The sequence below is a fragment of the Leucopleurus acutus genome (genome assembly GCF_964270905.1).
Source record: "Leucopleurus acutus genome assembly, chromosome: 10".
NCBI classification, from domain to species: Eukaryota; Metazoa; Chordata; class Mammalia; order Artiodactyla; family Delphinidae; genus Leucopleurus; species Leucopleurus acutus.
In genome coordinates, this window is record NC_139153.1 from 1,046,873 (window position 1) to 1,066,087 (window position 19,215).

General features: G+C 49.6%; 1 protein-coding gene across 1 annotated transcript in view; it reads left to right on the forward strand.

The window, feature by feature from the left end:
• Nucleotides 1-12,086: 12,086 nt before the first annotated feature.
• The window catches only part of CHCHD6 (coiled-coil-helix-coiled-coil-helix domain containing 6), a 126,429-nt gene continuing 119,300 nt past the window's right edge, over nt 12,087-19,215 (forward strand). The window contains exon 1 of the mRNA XM_082847766.1: nt 12,087-12,207. Coding sequence (XP_082703892.1) covers nt 12,121-12,207 — 87 coding nt within the window. The 5' untranslated portion in view covers nt 12,087-12,120. The remainder of the gene's footprint in view (nt 12,208-19,215) is intronic.

Sequence of the window (19,215 nt, forward strand, 5' to 3'; positions counted from 1 at the left end):
TGTGGCGGCAATGATGGGAGGCTCAACAAAGGCTTATCGAGAACTGGCGATGTTCTGTGCCCCTCTGGGTCCTGTTTGCAGGGATGTGTTCACCTTGAAAAATTCAAGTTGTACGCTTAAGTTGTGGGCATGTAAAGTATGTCTTTATACTTTAATTAAAAAAATGATCACGGAATAAAAATTCTAGGAAACTGGTAAATGGAGCAGAGGGAAGTAGCACGTGTTGTCTGACTTGGGGTGATTTAACTACAGATAGTGTTTTATAAATATAACCTTAATTAAGTATTTTTAAAGGGTGAAAAAAATTTTAAGAAAATTTAGTCGGTATAACAAAATGTAAGAAAGGGGAGAAAGAAACAAAAAGTATAACACACAAAAATAAAAAAAAGATGGAACAAACAATTCTAATAATATCAGTCATCACAATAGATGTGGGTTAAATTCATTAATTAAAAGAAAAAAACTCTGGCTGGATAAAAGTACAAATTATGTGAAACATATCTAAAAGAAATAATCCAGGAAAAATGAAAGAAAATGCTAATAAAACAAAAAAAGATGGTCATATTAAATTCAGATGAAATAGAATTCAAGGTCAAAACATTTAATATTAAAAGAAAGGGGGGTTTCCCTGGTGGTGCAGTGGTTGGGAGTCCGCCTGCCGATGCAGGGGACACGGGTTCGTGCCCCGGTCCGGGAAGATCCCACATGCCGCGGAGCGGCTGGGCCCGTGAGCCATGGCCGCTGAGCCTGCACGTCTGGAGCCTGTGCTCCGCAACGGGAGAGGCCACAACGGTGAGAGGCCCGCGTACCGCAAAAAAAAAAAAAGAAAAAAAGAAAGGGGTATGTCATGCTGAAGAAAGAGAACAATCCACAGGGTAACTAATGATCATTTTACTGCACTTAAAGCACAACTTGAAAATACATAGAGCGGAAACCTGTCAGAATTACAAATAGAAAGAAACTAGATCCTCAATGTCTTAGTGGGCAATTTTGACAAAACTCATAGAAATGAATAAGTAAAAAGAGGATTTGAATAAAATAAGTAATGAGCTTAATCTAATTACCATTCTGCTCAACTGGCAGAGATTATATATTCTTTTAACCACAAATGGAATATTCTGGAAAACTGACCTATGCAAGGCCGTTAAGGAAATCTTAATAAACTACAAAGAGCTGCTATTACTTAGGTTGATTGAAATAGGATAAAACTAGAAGTTAACAAAAACATTTTAATAGCTCTTGAATTAAAGGGAAAATTAAAGTATATAATGTATGAACTATTTAATGTCTGAACAATCACAGATGCACCATATCATAGAATCTGTTTTTCTGCCACAGCAATGCTCAAAGGAAAAAGTATGACTTACATGCATTTATTAGAAAACAAAAAAAGATTGAAAATAAATGAACTAAACTTTCAAATAAAGAAACTATTTAAAAACCATTTAAACAATCCAAAGAAGTAGAATGATGGGATTAAAGCTAAATGAACTAAACTTTCAAATAAAGAAACTATTTAAAAACCATTTAAACAATCCAAAGAAGTAGAATGATGGGATTAAAGCTAACGTAGAAATTAATAAAATACAAACAAAAGCAATGCAGCTGGTCCATGAAATAGATGTTTCAACAGATGAAGAGACAAAGGAGAAGAGCTCAGGAAAATAAAGCTATATGCCGGTCTTCTTCATAAACACGGGCGCAAAACACTCAAGATAAAATGCCGTATAGAACGGAAACCTGAGTGCCATACAGACGATGGGGTGCTGCCCATAAGCTCACTCTGCCTAAGAATCATTCTATCCTTACTGCAGCCTCAGCGTATATTCCCGGCTCTGCTTTCCTCCCTCCCTCCTCTCTCCCCCCGCCCCCATCTCTCTCTATAATTGTGTATACATCTATCTATTTTTCATCTATATGTCCAGCTATATGTCTATTTGTGAGTCTCTTGGCCTTTGTTCTCGAATTTGTCTTTTTTCTTTAGTTTCACATTTTTAGTTTCTTTGTGTCTAGATGTTTGTGTGAAAGTGTCTTTTTTCCACTTTCGTTTTTAACCTTTTTTTGTTTCTCTCCCTTCATTAAAAAAAATCTCAAAAATATGTAAATGTTATGTTTTTACTAATTGAATGTGTTCCGTGTTTTTCATTTTAAATTATGATGAACAGAACATTTTTATAGTATTATATTTTAAATTAAATTGATTTTTATTTTTTAAAAGTTAGCAAATTCAGTTTGGCAGTATATTAAGAGACATCCCAAGAACGCAGGTATGTGTTCAACTTTAGAATAAAAATCTACCGGTTTAAATCACTGCTTTTCTAGAGTACAAGAAAGATCACATAACTATTTTCATAGAGAACAACAACACTTTTGAAAATATTCAACGTATATACTTTCAAGATAAAAAACAAAGCAGCTAGAAAATTAGGTTCTTTCTTAATATGATAAAGGGCATTGAAACTCTACAGTAATCGTCACCACTTGATAATGAAATAAAAAGAGTCGGTGTTAGTATCGTTGTGCTATTCAACCTTTTTGTTGGAGATTCTAGCCAGTACTATACTACGAGGGAGAATGTCATTAGTACTGGAAAAAAGGAACAAAATTGAGATTATCTGCAGACCGTAGGATGATCTACCTGGAAAATTCTCAAGAGAATCCATTGGCGAAACCCATAAGAGAGTTTAACAGCGCAGCCACATATAAGATCAGCGCAGAAGACACCAACAGCTTAATTACACACTAGCAAAAACCAATTATCAAGTGAAATGAAAAATGAACTCATTCTTGGGCTTCCCTGGCGGCGCAGCGGTTGCGAGTCCGCCTGCCGATGCGGGGGACGCGGGTTCGTGCCCCGGTCCGGGAGGATCCCACATGCCGCGGAGCGGCTGGGCCTGCGAGCCATGGCCGCTGAGCCTGCGCGTCCGGAGCCTGCGCTCCGCAACGGGAGAGGCCGCAACAGTGAGGCCCGCGTACTGCAAAAAAAAAAAAAAGAAGAGCTAGCTATATCAGCTCTCCCATAAATTAATCTATAAATCCAATGGAACCCCAGTTGAAATCTCAGATAGACTGTTAATGGTATATGACAAGATGATTTCTTTCCCCGAGAAGGGAAATCTCCAGAGGTGGTCAAGAAAAGTTAAAAGAGAAAAACAATGAGGGGACTTTCCTTGTCAGATATCCAAATATCTGATAAAGTTATAGTAGTTAAATCCGTGGTGAGTTGCCATAAGAAAGCTAAAGAATAGAGAAACAAATCTAGCAGTGTACTATGTACATATGGAAAATAGTGTATCATGAAGTTGGCTTTTTAAATTCAGTGTCAAAACAAAATATTCAATAAATGATAAAGGCTATATATAAAATCTACATAATTGGTTATTTATATGAAAACATTCTATCCAGCATAATCCCATAGCATAATAAAAAATAAACTGCAAATGGTTTTAAAAGGTAAACGTTAAAAAACTGTTTACAAGTTCAGTAGGAGATAATTCCTTACTAATACATAAAATCTACAACCCAAAAAAGAGCATGAATTAGATATCTGAATGAAAAAAGTTTAAACTTGTTTGTCAAAAAATGACCTACAGTTAAAAGACAAGTGGTAGATGGGAGAAAATAGAGCATTCGAAAAGAGGAGTGACATCTAGAGCATATAAAAGCTCCTGCAAACCAATAACGAAAGGACCCAAACCAAAACAGAACAAAAAAGCAAGGTGGGCCAAGTATATGAGAAGGTGATTCACAGATAAAAGAATATCAAGGACCAGCACAAATGTAAAGATGCTTAGCTTTAGATATAGTAATAGTCAGAGAATTGCAGCTAAAATTAAAACAAAATGTTCTTCTCTATCACACTGGTGAAAACCTGGGAGGCTATTTTGAAGCTCCATTTGCAATGCAAACACAAGGCTTCTACTTAGAGGGTATTTTGTTTAGCATGGCTGAGAGGGGTGACGGAGATGATGGGAGGGAGGTAACGGTCCCCCCCAACGCTCTGGTGTGGCCGCTGCTCCGTGTGGGACCTTGAATGCAGAAAAGGCAGAGCCTGCTCTGAAGGAGCCTCCTGCGGCTGCTCAGAGCCCACGGGGCACTCCCCGGTCGGTCCCTCCCTTCCCCTGCTAATAGACGCAAAAGGCTGGAAAACCATCTTGCCAAGTAGGCAACCAGCTTTACCACTGAGCTCTCTGAGGAATCCTGTCGCTTTGTAGCTCTTATCACAGCCCAGTGTTATTTCCTTAAAGTCTGTGAGTACATTTTAATGATTCATAAAACTCTGTGAGAGTCCCATGGTGGGGAGTGGGTGCAGCTGCAGGGGGTGGAAGGGATCGAGAGTGGGGCAGGGAGCCAGTACCAGGACGGTCTGCCCTCCCCCACCCCAACCCCCTTTCCCAGGCCTTCACCCCAGCTCCCAAGCCCCGCACCCAAGGGCCAGGCAGGCCACGCTTCAAGGGAGGCGCCACAGCCAGGTGGGACGCTAGAAAGGGCTCTGGCTTCTGAGACGTTTGGACCAGGGTTCAGATCTCATGTCTGCCTCCTTCCTGCTGTGTGACCTCAGGCAAGCCACGTCCCCTGTCTGAGCCTCGGCTGGCAGGCTTCTTTGGTTGATGCGTGGCACAACAATAACTAGTGATAACTGAGCGTTTCCTCTTTGCCAGGTATTGTTCTGGGTCCATGACATGTATTAACTCATGCAATCCCACATCAGCGCTACAGGTAGGGCTTATGCCTGTTTTACAGATGAGGAAACCGAGGCAGAGGGAGGTGAAGGAACTTTTATGGAGACCACACGGGCAGCCGAGCTGGGACTGAGATGAAAATCTTCACTCTTAACTACTCAGTTTCTTGCCTCTCTGAACCTGGAGCAAACTCGCTTACCAGCAGGGGAGCCCATTCAGCCAGTCAGTGACTCAGTCACCGATGCCTTGAGCGCCGCCCCGTCCCAGGCCCTGTGCCAGGTGCCCGGAATTCAGGGATGAATGGAGCAGACACAGTCCCTCTGCTCCGAAGCTTCTGTTTGGGGAACTGTGCGTGTTGTGGGTGGTACTGGCTGGAGACCAACGGTAAACAAACAAGCAGCAAAGATCCCGAGAGTCTTTTCGGGAGGGAAGAAAATAAGACACAGCAGTGTGAGGTGGGGGCTGGGCCTGGCTGGGGAGGCGGCATCACGGGCGGGCGGGGCCGCAGGGGCAGGTCCAGGTCTGCTGGCCCCCGAGGCCCCCGTGGCGGTGCTCAGGCTGCTCCGGGGCCCCGAGCTGGGGCAGGGCCAGGAGCAGGGCCAGAGCCTGTGCTGGAGACGGGAAGCCCAGCTCAGGTTACAGCCGTGGGCGGGCACGTGCGCACGCATGTGTGTACCTGCGCGTGCGTACCTGCGTGTGCATGCGTGTGCGGGGGTGGGGCGCGTAAAGACAGACTGATTCGCCAGGAGGCCGCAATAGGCTGACCGGACTCCGCTCCGGCTACGCCGGCACAGTCCGTGGCCCACGCGGCCTTGCTGAGCCGACGTCTCTCTCTTCCCACTGGGCTCGCAGCGCCCACGGTCCGCGGCCGCCTACGCGCAGCAAGCTGCCCTCGGGAGAACCGCGACAGGGGGTGACCGTCCTGGGGAGGCGCTGGGGCGCAGGCTCCCGGCGGCCGGTGCGCCCTGTCCCTCCCGGGCACGCTCGCAGCGAGTGCTATGCACGCAGCCGCCCGGTCCCGAGAGCGGCTGGAAGGGGTGCTTGAGCGGGGGCACCGCAAGGGGGCTGCTTACCGGTGCCGGCGGCTGGTTCCCTCAGGCCTGGGGAGTGATCCGCGCAGGTTTAACCTGCCGTGGCCACCCTGCCCCCTCTGCCGGGGCAGGCCCTGGCTGGGGTGGCCAGCGTGACTCCAGCAGAGACTGGCTTCTGGGAGAGATTCCTTTGTGCTGAAAGGGAGAGCGCCCTTCCGCAGCTGCTCCCTCCAGCTGGGCGGACAGAGGTGGGCAGGTGTGATGCTCCGAGCCCAGGCTGGCATCTCCACACCGACACCGCGAGGGGAGATGCGGCCAACCTGCTGGGCAGGCAGATGGGAAGAGCCTCCATCCTCCACGGACCCGGACTGTCTGCACTGAGTCCCCCACATGCATAAGCACACGCTCCAAGCAGGCAGGCAGACCTCAGAGAGGAGAGGAGAGAGCTGCCACGGTGTCACATGCCGAATCCCCGCAGGGACTTCTACCCGAGTGTCACGCTAATGCCCGTCCCTCCCTGTGGAAGCACAAGGCTGGAGACAGGAGGTTCCCGGACCACCAGTGTCTGCCAGGGCAGGGCAGTGGGGAGGGTGCTGCAGTCTCCCTCAAACTCAGATACATGGTGGTGAAGGCTGTGCTTCAGGGGTGGGCCCTGTCATCAGCCATCTATCTCCACAGCTACTGCAAAGAGGTCCTCCACTGAGGGGTTGCAGAGAGCTTCCCAAAGCACAGCCCCCAAGTCAAGAGTCTTCCACTGCCATGCCTCAGGGTAGAAGGACATACCCAGCATTCAAGGCCTCTGTCCTCGTGATCCAACCAGCCTTTCCGGAGTTTTCCCCGCCACAGCCCATTCTCCTCCTACTCAGGGCCCTGCCACTTCCTTCCCTAGGGCCACCGTTGGCCAACTATCCTCTGAAGGGTCCTTACTGATGGTCCGAGGATGGATTTGGGGGACGTTCGTTGAGCCTGCTTGGGGCCAGACACAAACTCTTTGCACGAAACTACCTAATCCAATTCAAAGGCACTGCTGACTGAGGCAAACTTTAGTGAAAATGTATTACATGGAAAGAAAGAGAGGGTCCTGCCATCTATTACTGAACAATATCTATCCATCTGCCACTTGGAATCATAACCGCCTTTCCCAAGTTTCCTCTTCAACCAGGTTTCTGCCTTCCTTGCTTCACTCCAAACCCCACTCTCCTTCAACGGAGCTGGCTCTGCCCCTATCCTCCACCTCTCAGGAGCCATCCGGCTCACAGTACGCTCAGCAAAAGCCTCAACGCGAGCCCAAACGTCCGGAACGCTACAGATGGCCCCGCATCCAGCCACTCTCGTTTCCCAGGCCTGTAGGGGGTAGTTACCAGGGCCTGAATCACCCCCACCCTACAGATGAAGAGCCTGAGGTTCAGAGGTGGAGAGTCACAGAAAACTCGGAGATGCTCCCCAGCACTGGGGCCCCACTCCCTCAGTGGCTCCTCTGGGTGGCTCCCAGGCCGTGGGCCCACCCGAGCCTCCTGCGTGAGAGTATCCGTCACTCCAGCCCCCTTCTCATCAGCGCTCCACCCCTCCCCAGTGGTCTCCAAACCTTAGCCCAGAGGAAGCGTGTGTCAGCACACAGCAAAAGGGAAAGGCAGGCGAGTGACGAGCAGCAACAACTCGCTTTCAAAGGTACAAACATGCCCGCGTCGCCGGGCCACCATCGTAGCACCCAGGAAACACCTTCGTGGGACAGAAGACCCATGGAACATGGTTGCCGTGTGGCAGGAGGCGTGCGCGCGCTGTCATCGCGACACCTGTGCGCGGAATGGGCTGTCATCTTGTCTCAATGTGAGCTTTCAGCGCCTGGAATTTCTCGGTTATTATCAGTACATCTTTCTTGCGTGGACCTTCTCAGGAAACAGTAAGGGGTCAGTGAGCTGTTCATTCACCAGTTGTGCCTGATGGTCTAGTGTTTAGATGGTGCCTTTCTCCTTCTACTCACAGACGACAGCACTTCCCCACTCTTGCAGGTGGGAGGGGCAGTGGGCCTGAATGGCCAGTGGATGTCAATGGGGGTGACAGCTGCCGAGGCAGGGAAAGCTGGGGCTCCGCTCTCTAGGCTCTGAGGCTCGCTCGTCCTGCTGAGTCAGCCGAGGAAGCCACATGTTCCAGACGTGCAGGTAGAGGGCCTTCTCTGGTGGCCGGGAATGCCATGTCCCGCACAACCACATTTTGCCTGAGTGAGAAATAAAACATTAGGTTAAACCTCCACCTCAAATATTTTCAACTTCTACTTAGGTATAATATACATATTGTAAAATGCTTAGATGTTAAGCGCATGGCTTAGGGAGTACTGATAAATGTATAAACCATGTAGCCACTATTCCAAGTTTTATTTTCCTGTCCCTTTCCAGCCCCCTTCCTAGACAACAGTGTTTTTTAGTTTCCGGGCTACAAGCTTTGTACTTCTTTGGCTAAATCTATGCCTAAGTGTTCTATTGTTTTTGGTGCTATTGTAAGTGGAATTGTTTTCTTAATTTCAGTTTTGGATTGCTCATTGTGAGTATATAGAAATAGAACTGATTTTTGTGTATTGTTCTTATACCCTGCAACCTTGCTGAATTTGCTTACCAGCTCTGTTGAGTGTGTGTGTGTGCGCGCGCGTGTGAATTCCTTAGGATTTTTATATACAAGATCATGTCTTCCACAAATAGAGATCATTTTACTTCTTCCTTTCCAATCTTTTATTTCATTTTCTTGTGCAGTGTTGAATAAAAGTCGTGAAAGCAGACATCCTTGTCTCTTTCTTGATCTTATAGGAAAAGCTTCCTTTTGGCTTTTAACATGGACAAAGAAAATTCCTTTTCTGACTTTTCTACTCTATCAGCCCATTTCTTCTTTTCTGCTTCTGGAGGATCCAATTTAAGAGACGCCAGCTCACACAACTCCCCCTCCCCCATGCCCTATACTGGTTGCCAAGTTACTTAAAAAAAAAAAAAACCTCTCAATAATAATAGCTATTGCTGAATGAGTTCACTAAGTCCAAGCTCTGGGCAAGCACTCCATGAAATGGTAGCACCACTCTTATATCAGGAAACTGAGAGGCACAGGTCTAGCAGGAGGCAGAGCTCAGCCTTGCATCCCATCTCACTGCTCTCTCTAGCACTGACTGCACTGTTCTCCGGGTACCACACTGCTCAAGAGCCATCTGACCAGATCTAGGTCACACGGTCAGCTCCAGCTACAAAGGAGAAGGGAGTCCAGAGAGGGAAGTATTTTTTATTTCCCCAAGTGCAGAATTTTATTTCCTGATTATTATTCTGAAAAATTTCAAACCCATAGAAACAGTGGAAGATAAAATGGATTCCAATATACATATTTCACCTAGATTCACCTATTGTTAACATTTTCCCCTGAACCATCTGAGTGCAGGTGGTAGACACTATGACACTCCCCCAATACGTCCAAATGCATCTCCCTAAAACAAGAAAATTAACTTTAATTCAATAATGTCACCTAGGACACTATTCCATATATAAAACTTTCCCAATTGTTCCAAGTACCTTTTTATAGCTTTGTTGCTGTTACTGTCATTTTAATCCAGGATATAATCAAGATTCACGGCTGTGTCTCATTGTTATGCTTCTTTCATGTTTTGAAACTTGTTTTTTTCACGACATTAGCCTTCTGGAAGAGTCCAGGACAGCTGTCTTGTAGGAGCTCACATTCTGGATTCGTCTGATTGTTTCCTCACGATTGGATTCAGGTCACGCATTTTTGGCCACGACACTCCAAAGGGGACACTGTGTGTCCCTTACATCTCCTGGGGAGGGGCATCACGTCATGCTGTCCCACTCTCTGTGATGCTAAGTCCAGCCACTTAGTTAAGGAAGTGACCTCCAGGCCTCATCAATGTGATGGTTTTCTCTTTATGAGTGTTCAGAAATCTGTGGGAGACTTGGGAGTTGTCACTCAGCAGCTTAGGATCCACTGATTTCTGTGATTCAGTTAATTCACTGAGGGTCACAAAGTGGCGATTTTTAAATCTCACACTGATTTGCTGTCATTCTTTTGTAAAGAAGACCCGCCCCCCTTCTTTACATCCCCTCTCTTTTAACGCATGGACTATTGCATTGTTTAAAAAGTTAAATATGTTATAGGTTCAAACTGTCAAATTGCTATAATGCTCAAGTTGTCCCAAGTTTGGCCAGTGGGAACTTAGGTAGCAATTCTTCTAACCAGACACATTGTTACACCTAAGGAAGCTGGGTTCTGTCGTAAGGAAGGAGAGAATGGGTACTGGGCAGCAAATAGTGGGCCTGTCTTAACACCTTACCTCCCCAGAGTCTCCATTTCCTGGGCCTTAGACCGGGGTAATACTCTCTCAGGATGGTTTCCAGGACTAAATGAGTTGGTCATGGATTAACTGCATGCAAAGCATCTGTGTCTGCATCATAGAGCCCGGTGCCATGAAAGTGCTCAGAAACCATGAACTTCTCTTCCCTTTCTCTCCTCTGCCACTGCTTTTACTAAAATCCTCACCCTTGGGCTTCCCTGGTGGCGCAGTGGTTGGGAGTCCGCCTGCCGATGCAGGGGACGCGGGTTTGTGCCCCGGTCCAGGAGGATCCCACATACCGCGGAGCGGCTGGGCCCGTGAGCCATGGCCGCTGGGCCTGAGCGTCCGGAGCCTGTGCTCTGCGGCAGGAGAGGCCGCGGCAGTGGGAGTCCTGCGTTCCGCAAAAAAAAAAAAAAAAAAAAATCCGCACCCTTCTTTGGATTTATAATGTCACTATCTTCACCTTTTTGCACTTTGGTTTTCTTTTCAGTGAAGTAGGGATACACGACTTGCTGGGTTGTCATGAGGCTCAGCTATGCTGGTGTCAGTGTAACCCCACTCTCAGTCTTGTGGGATTCCAATTCTCTCCCAGGAGTTTGCACATGGTGGGAGCAGGGGAGACCACACACAGTCTCGTAGTCACCTGTGGCCCTGACTCTTGTTTTGATGAATTAGTCCAGTGGTTAATTATTTCATCAACTCAGAAGTGAAATCCATCCCTTTCCTCAATTTTTATAACCCCTTCCACAGTCACAGGGTATTCGGGAGACCTTGAAAAACGTGAGGAACATGAAGTAGATGCTAAAATTGCCCCGTCCGGCTCGTGAGGCCATCCCCTGGCTGCTGTGGGTGTGGACTGCTGAGAGCTCACAGATGCCCGCTTCACTGGGCTGCCAATGACCGAATGCTGTGGGGAACAGAAGGCCAGTCCCCTTGCCTCCGAGCCGGGCCAACTCTAGACATAATTTGTGCTCCAGAGCCCAGCTCCGACGGCATCTCAGCTTTCTCCTGAGGCACTCCCCCAGTAAACCATTTGCACCAGAATCCCCTACTCAGGCTCTACTTATAGGGAAGAGATGGAGGAAGATTTCCAAATCAAAGTATTTTGAAGGAATCTGGCAGATGTTCTTGTTATCCTAGAGGATAAAAATCCTCTCGCGCCCCCCCCTGCCATCCTCCCCCCCACCCCCGGTGTCCACCGTCTTCTTCACCCAAGCTGGTCTCATCTCAGAGCATCTCACTTTCTCTTCCACCCTCTGCTCCTCCCCGCTTCCCTTCCAGGTTCGAAAAGGCTCCAAATGACCCTTACTATTTCATGGAGCAGCCGGGGGTTCCCCAGTTCCAGATCCCAAACTCAGCTCCGGGCCTACTGTGTCAGATCAACGCGAGTCAGCAGCTCAGAGAACAAAAGGGGGCTGGGTTCAGGTGGCCGAGGCTGTGAGCCGCAGTCACCGCGTCCATCACACGTGTGAGCCCGCGAGACAGGCGTGAACACGACGCTGGATACACGGTGCGTGTCTCCTCAACGCCGAGGGCCGTGCACTGTCCTCCCCGGACCTTTAGAACAAGCTCTGGCCCCGCCGACAAAGCCCTCTCCACTCTGACCTTCAGCCCGCCTCCGGGTCTGCTCTGCACCCTCCCGCACTCGGGGCCCGCGCTGGGCCCTCGCTCTCCTCCTGCCTCAGGGCCTTTGCACGAAGTTCTTCCTCCACCGCCTCCCCCCCAGAGGGGCGCCTCCCGCCAGCTTCTCTCCTGGCACCGCGACGCCGCTGTCTTCCTCAGCGCCTTCAGGCTCTCCGTCTTTTCACCGCAAACCTGCAGCGCCTCCGCCCGCCCAGCGCGGCCTCCTCGACGGTGGTGTCGCGGTCACCGCGGCTACGCTCCTCGGCCAGCCATCTGGCCACGCGCCGTCTGGGCGCTGCGCCTCGTGCTCCTGGTTCAGTGGGCGGCCACCGCGAGACTACAGCCCCCACAATGCCGCGCGGCCCGCGCCGCGATTGGCTGAGCCTCGAGCTTCGGCCAATAGGACGCGGCCTTGTTGGCAGGTGGCGCCGGGCCCGTAAACGCCGGCGCACCGGAGCCCCCTCCCGCCATGGGCATCACCGAGAGCCGCGAGGGCCGAAGGGCGTCCCTCGGGATGGACCAGGAGGAGCGGGTCCGGGTGCTGCAGGGCATCCGGGTGAGCGGGCGGCCGGCGGGCGGGCGTGGAGGCGTCTGCCGGCGCTCGCCGCGAGAGGGCCGCGAGTTCGGAGGGCGCCGCAGGCCTGGCCTCCTCAGGGTGGGAGGACGGACGGAGACCGGGGGGCGGGGCCTCGTTACCTGGACCCCTGCCCGGGTGCGCCTTGGACGTTTGATCCTGTGCCCTCGCCGCCCGCGGACGCCCAAGCGTGTACGAGGACAACGAGCCGCCCCCCCTTGGGCTCCGGAGCCGCGCTGCTGACCTGGCTGACCACCTCCCGTGCCAGTCCCCCCCAAGCCCCCGCTCCCTGTTCGCTGGCCTCAGGGCCTCCTTGTCCCTCGAGGTGCCGGCCTGCTCGGCTCGCGATCTCCGCACGCGCCCCCAGTTTGCCTTATATCCGCTCTTGCGTTCTTGTAGTTCAGGTCTCACGTGAGGGTCCTTTCCTGACCATTCAGTCCAGAGTGCCTGCCCATCCCCGCGGTCGCACACTGGTTTTTGTCGTAGCGCTCGCTCATCTCCATTTGAAACTTCTGTTGATGCTTTACTTCTTTGTGTGTTTCCGACCGCAGTGTAAGCTGCTTGAGGCCAAGGCTCTTGTGTGACTGCAGACTCTGTCCCCAGACTCTAGAGGAAGAATAAAAGCGGCTCACGCTTGCGTGCTTAGTGGGGGCCATGGGTTGTGCTAAACCCTTGACGGGTACCCTGTCGTTTAACTCTCAACAGCTCTCCGAGAGGTCGGATTCTGTTCGCCCATTTTATGGATGGAGGACAGGGTAGGCGTTGAGACATGAGGTGCTTATCCAGGGTCACCTAGGTAACAAGCCGGGAGCTGGGATTGCGCTCAGCGGGACTCCAGGGACTCTTCATTGAGTGCTCTGCTCTCTCCTGCACCTCTGCCTTGCACGTAGTGGGTGCTTTGTAAACCTTTGCTGAGTGATTAAATGGACGAACCCCGGTGAAGCAGGCACCAGGTGTCCATGGGATGCACAGAGCCGGGCATAGGTGAATTAGTTAATTAGGGAGCTGGCTCAGAAAAGGACATCAGGGCACTTCCCTGGCGGTCCAGTGGTTAAGACTCTGTGCTTCCACTGCAGGGGGCAAGGGTTCGATCCCTGCTTGGGGAAATTCCACATGCCACGTGGTGTGGCCAAAAAGAAAAAAAAAAAGAAGAAATGGGCATCAGGAGGTGTGACTTCTAGATAGTTGCTCATTAGCTGTGTGACCTGGGGTGACAACTTATCTGCTAAGTCTCAATCACCACATCTTTTAAAAAACGGGGGCAGGCTGTGATAATCCTAGGTGCTGCCTTGGATGAGATGATGTGTGTGCACGTGTCTAGAAAAAGTGCAGAGTGTTTTGTGGGAGCCTCTATTCTTAGTACGCCTACGTAGCATATTTGGTACTTGCTAGGTGTTATCCAGTCTTGACCTGGCTTGGGGCAAAGTCAAAATGGAGCGAGGACGGCTCCGCTCACGTTGGAAGGTGAGAGGCCGTAGCCGAATCGGAATTTAGAAAGATGCCCCAAGCTCTGTGTGGGCGCTCTCCCGCTGTTGTCACCTGCTTCGGAGAGTGTCGGAAAGTTCAGTCAGTCAGGGTCTTCTAAGGGAACGTCGTCTTTTTTTTTAACATCTTTATTGGAGTATAATTGCTTTACAATGGTGGGAACGTCTTCTAAGTGGACAGACGAGCGTCATCTCTTTTGGGTTTTATATCAGACAGGCACGTTTTATTTCTAGTTCTCTTAGCAGTTCTGCAAAGTACAAATTCTCTTTAAAAAGGGAGAATCCGGCTTAGAGAGGTTAAGGAGTTTGCCCAAGGTGTTACTTCTGGGACTTTAACCCAGATCTTTTTGCGTACAAGAAATAGCCTTTTTTCACGGCTCCAACCTACCCTGCATACTCCCAGTGATATGCAAGGCAGTGTGAAAATTCTGTGACAGCCTCTAGCTGTCCTGACAGGGTGGTTAGGCTACCAGAGATTGTTAAAACTAGAGGGAGCTTTGGGCAAACTCATCAGAGAGAATAAAGAACTTGTCTAGAGGCATACAGTTGGGGGCACTGCCCCATGTTCTGAGACCCCTTCCTTCCTTCCTTCCTTCCATCCTTCCATCCTTTCATCCTTTCATCCTTCCATCCTTTCATCCTTCCATCCTTCCATCCTTCTTTCCATCCACTCGTGTGCCTGTTTTGAGAGAGGGAGACCAGAGAAAGGAGGTGATGGCAGTGCAGTGTTTGATGTAAGGTTTTTCCTGCTAGCAAAGTGACTCGAGGGTTGGGAAGTCCACCTTGTCTGTAAGCAGGTGAGTGAAAATCACTAGAAAAGATCATTGGTTGAGCCAAACGAGAAGTTAATTTAATAGAAGGTATAGGAGGTGTGTGCCAAAGAAGAACATCTGCCTGCTCCTTCAGAGAAAGTTAAATATTCTTTTTTATTTTTTAAAAATAAATTTATTTATTTATGGCTGCGTTGGGTCTTTGTTACTGCGTACGGGCTTTCTCTAGTTGTGGAGAGCGGGGGCTATTCTTCATTGCGGTACATGGACTTCTCATTGCGGTGGCTTCTCTTGATGCAGAGCATGGGCTCTAGGAGCCCTGGCTTCGGTAGTTGTGGCTCGTGGGCTCTAGAGCACAGACTCAGTAGTTGTGGCGCACGGGCTTAGTCGCTCCGTGGCATGTGGGATCTTCCCGGACCAGGGATCGAACCCGTGACCCCTGCATTGGCAGGCGGATTCTTAACCACTGTGCCACCAGGGAAGTCCAAAAGTTAAATATTCTTAAAGACCTCTTGTATTTAATCCCCCCGACCTGGTCCTGGAAAGCATTCTACTTTCCTTAAAATGAAATGACAGGACCTTGCTAGTTTGCACACTCATTTGCATAAGTTTACATAGTGAGTTCAAGCCCTAATTCCGAGGAAGGTAAAAGAAATTTAATTAATGCAAAAAGCTGCAATTATATTCACCTCTTTTTCAGAGCAAGCATGTGTGAAATACATAAAGATTTCATTTCAACCAGTGTGTTTCATTTCATCCTCCAGTAAGAGGAGGTACACACGTAGCCACAACATCCCGTGTGTGACTGTCCCCTCTGCCCCTGCACAGCCATCTTTGGTGACTCAGCTGAAGTTGGTTGCATGTCAACCTGCAGACCCCTGGCTGTTCTCCAGCCTTTGCCTCTTCCATCCACTCGGTTCCCGCTCCCCTTCCCAGGTCACTTCCCGAGGCTGCTGCTCTAGCTGTGTCCCCAGGCTCATTTCACCCTCAGGGCTATACCACCTTTACCATCATTCATTGCCACGGGAGGCAAGTCGGGACCACTGCTGAAGGGAAGATCTCAGAGGAGGTCGAGGGACACAAGGGACAGCTCCCCGTGTGCCCACACCAGAGAGGCCAGGCGTCCCCGACGTGTGGGTACCGCTTCACCGCCACCTCAGCAAGCGCTCACTGTGAACTGGGCCTGGCCTGGCAGAGACTACAGGGGACAATGCACAGGGCCCTGCCTCATGGAAGCCTCATCCCAGGAGGGGGAACTGACCGAGAGAAAGAAAGACGAGGCAGAAGAATAAGAATTGCAAGCACCACGAAGAAAACAAAAAGGATGCGGAGAGTGATGGGGCTTCCTGCGCAGGTGGGCTGGTCAGACAGTGCTGCTTGGATGAGCTGACGGTGACGACGGGCCTGGGCCAGCGGGGAAAGGCTGCTCTGCTCTGGGCTGAGTAGTTTCAGGGCACTGCGTCACCCGGGCCCCAGGCTGACCTTGGGAGATTTCATCCCCATGCAGAGGTGAGGAAGCAGGTTCAAGGGGGTGAAGGAACCCCCGGTCACAGCGAGTTGGTGGTAGAGCAGGAAGCTCAAACTTTCCGGCTCCACAGGCTGTGTGCTTGGCAGCCGCATAGAGGTTGGGATGGTGGAGGAAGTTGTCCAGGTGATGAGGCTAGACGGGTGATGCAGGGCTGTTCACACGTTTTTCTGGAGGCGACATTGGGGTTCTCTATTCAGGGGTGGAGCTTTGGAAAGATTTTATCTGATGATAGTGACTTTTTAAAAAATGGCTTTATGGAAAAGTATTTTACATGTAGAATTCACCATTTCAGGGATTTTTTTAAAAGCAAATTTACAGAGTTGCTGTAAATCTTTTAAAGCAAATTTACAGAGTTGAGCACAGTGGGATTTTAGAACATTTACGAGGCCTCAAAAGTTCCCCTGTACCTATTTGCAGTCACTCCCCACTCCCGGCCCCAGGTAACCACTAAGCCTTCTGCCTCTGTGTGGTTTGCCTTTTCTGGGCATTTCATGGAAGTACATCGTGCGTCTTTCACGTCCAGTTCCCTTCACTTAGCACAGTGTTCTTGGCGTTGGCTCCTGGACGTTGTGGTATGTATCAGGAGTTCCTTTTATTGCCGAATAGCATCTCATTGTATGGATATTCTGCACTTCGTGTATTCAGTCAGACTGATGGGTATTGGAGTTGTTTCCTTTCTTGACTATTATGAGTAATGCTGCTGTGAGCATTTGTGCATAAGGTTTTTTTGTGGTCGTTTGTTTTCATTTCTCTTGGATAGATAACGTAAGAGTAGCATTGATGGGTCATTCTGCTTATGACTTCGGTGAATTATTAGGTTTAACTTTTTGAGACGCTGCCAAACTGTTTTCTGAAGGGGCTGTACCGTTTTACATCCCCCTCAGCAGGATAGGAGGCTTCCAGTTTCTCCACACCCTCACCAACACTTGTTATCATCTTTCTGACTGTAGCAATTCCAGTGAGTGTGAAGTGGTACCTCATTGTGGTTTGAATTTGTGTTTCCCTAATAACTATTCATGTTGAATGTTTTTTCATGTGCTTATTTCCTGCCCAGATATATTTGTTTTTTGGTGAAATGTGTATTCAAATCTTTTGCCCACTTTTAGTAGCTTTTGATGGGGTTGTTTGTCCTTTTTATTGAGTTATAAGCCCTTTATCATATTACGACTTGCAGATATTTTCTCCCAATCTGTGGCTTGTCTTTTCATTTTCTTAATGGTGTCTTTGAAGTGCAAACATTTGTCATTTTGATGATGTTTAACTTATTTTTTTTCTTTTAGTGATTGGGCTTTGGCATCATATCCCAGTAATCTTTGCCTAACCCAAGGTTATAGAAATTTTCTCATATGTTTTCATCTAAGAGTTTTGGCTTTTATACTTAAGTCTGTGATCCATTTTTAGTTAATTTTTGTGTATGATGTGAAGTAAGCCTCTAAATCGGGTTGGCAAATCACTCTGCCATTTTAGGGTGAAAGCAGCCGCAGACAATATGTAAATGAACGGGTGTGGCTATGTTCCAGTAAAACTTTATTTATAAAATCAAGTGTTGAGTTGGATTTGGCTCGAGCACTAGAGCTTGGTGAAGTCTGCTCTAAATCCATCTTTTTTGTTTGAAATATTTAATTTTCTCAAACTACATTTGTTGAAAAGACTGTCCTTTCCCCATTTGAATTACCTTGGGACCTTGGTGAACATCAGTTGATCATAAACATAAGGGTCTTGGACCCGGTGGGTTCCACCCTGGAGAGAGGTCACCGCATGTCTTCCACAGCAGCCCTGGTCTCCAGGATCCCACCTGCCGTCTCTGCAGAGCGTTGCCTGGTTCCACCCTCTTGCCTTCCTGCACTCCACCCCGGTCATCTCTTTTGTCCTCATTTGTGAGCTGTTGACCTCCGGGTTTTAAACACCCAGACCACAGGTGTCCCCATGCTGCTGGCCATGTCCCCCTGCAAGTCTCCTGGGCGCCTGTGATTCACTGCATCCCCCCACTGCCTCTCCCACTCTCCCTGTTCCTGACGTGTGAAGGTCCATCCAGCTGGTCCCCACGCAGGAAGCTGATCCCACGTGCCCTTTTTCTCTGCATCTGATGTCAACTCTTGTGTCTTCCCTTCCAGCTGCTTCTGTTTCATCCTCTCCTTTTTACCCTCAGGAACTCTTGATCTCATTCAGGCCCGCCCCACCTTCCCCTTGCCCATCTGACAAGTTGTTCTTTCTCCCAACATGCTTGCCTGCCACAAATCTGTGCTTCCTGGCACTAGCAGGGTAATGTGTTTTTAAAAGGTACATTTTACTTTTGAGCAGCTCTCAGGCAGTGGAGATAAAATCCAGACAGTCCCAGTGGAGGTCCCTCCCTTCCAGGCCCAGCGGCCTCGCTCTCAGAGACGGCCCCCCCAGCTGGTGGTGTCAGTGATCGTTCAGGGTTAAAGCTGAGGTGCGACCCGCTTACTTCCCACCCATACGCGCTTCCCGCTGTCTCCAGGTTCAATGCAGATTCCTGGGCCTGGCTCCCGAGGCCCTCTGTGTGCTGGTGCCACCTTCTCCTGTCGCCACCCGTCCCCACGGGCAGCACGTGCTGCCGTGCTGTTTCGAGCTGTGCGCCTCTGTCTGCAGGGCTCTCTCTCCCTTCCTTGGCTAAATTCCTCCTTGGCCTTGCGACCAGTTCAGGGGTTCCCTCTGTGCTGTCGCTGGTCACCGTCCTGGGTGGGGGGAGCTCTGCCCCGTGAGCAGGACCTCGTCTCCTGGTCTGTGGCCCCAGCATGTGACCCGGAACCGGGCTCAAGTCAGCAAGATCCTCGCTGGGCAGAGGTTTAAGCTACTGGCTCCATATTTCTTGGATGAAACCATCAGCCCAGAAACTTTGTGGTATTAATCGACAACACTTAAAACTTGGAGGCATTACATCAATTCAATTTTCAGTTTTTTGGGGGAAGAATTGAAAGTCTGGTCCACGTTTCCAGGGGGCGCCCCTTGGCTGGAGCTATGAAGTAGCCACCCTCTCCGGGGCTGTGCTGTCTCCTGTCCTCGCCACGTTGTCCTGGCACTCCCGCTTTGCTGCCAGGCCCGCCTCGTTTGTTTTTGTCACCTGCCTGGCCCCGTGGGCGTCGGTGGTTGCCACCTTTCTAGGGGGGCCTCCAGGACTCTTCTCGTCCAGATACTCGGATTTAAATCTGTGGATCTAATTTCAGCTCACAGAAAACTGGAGGACTAG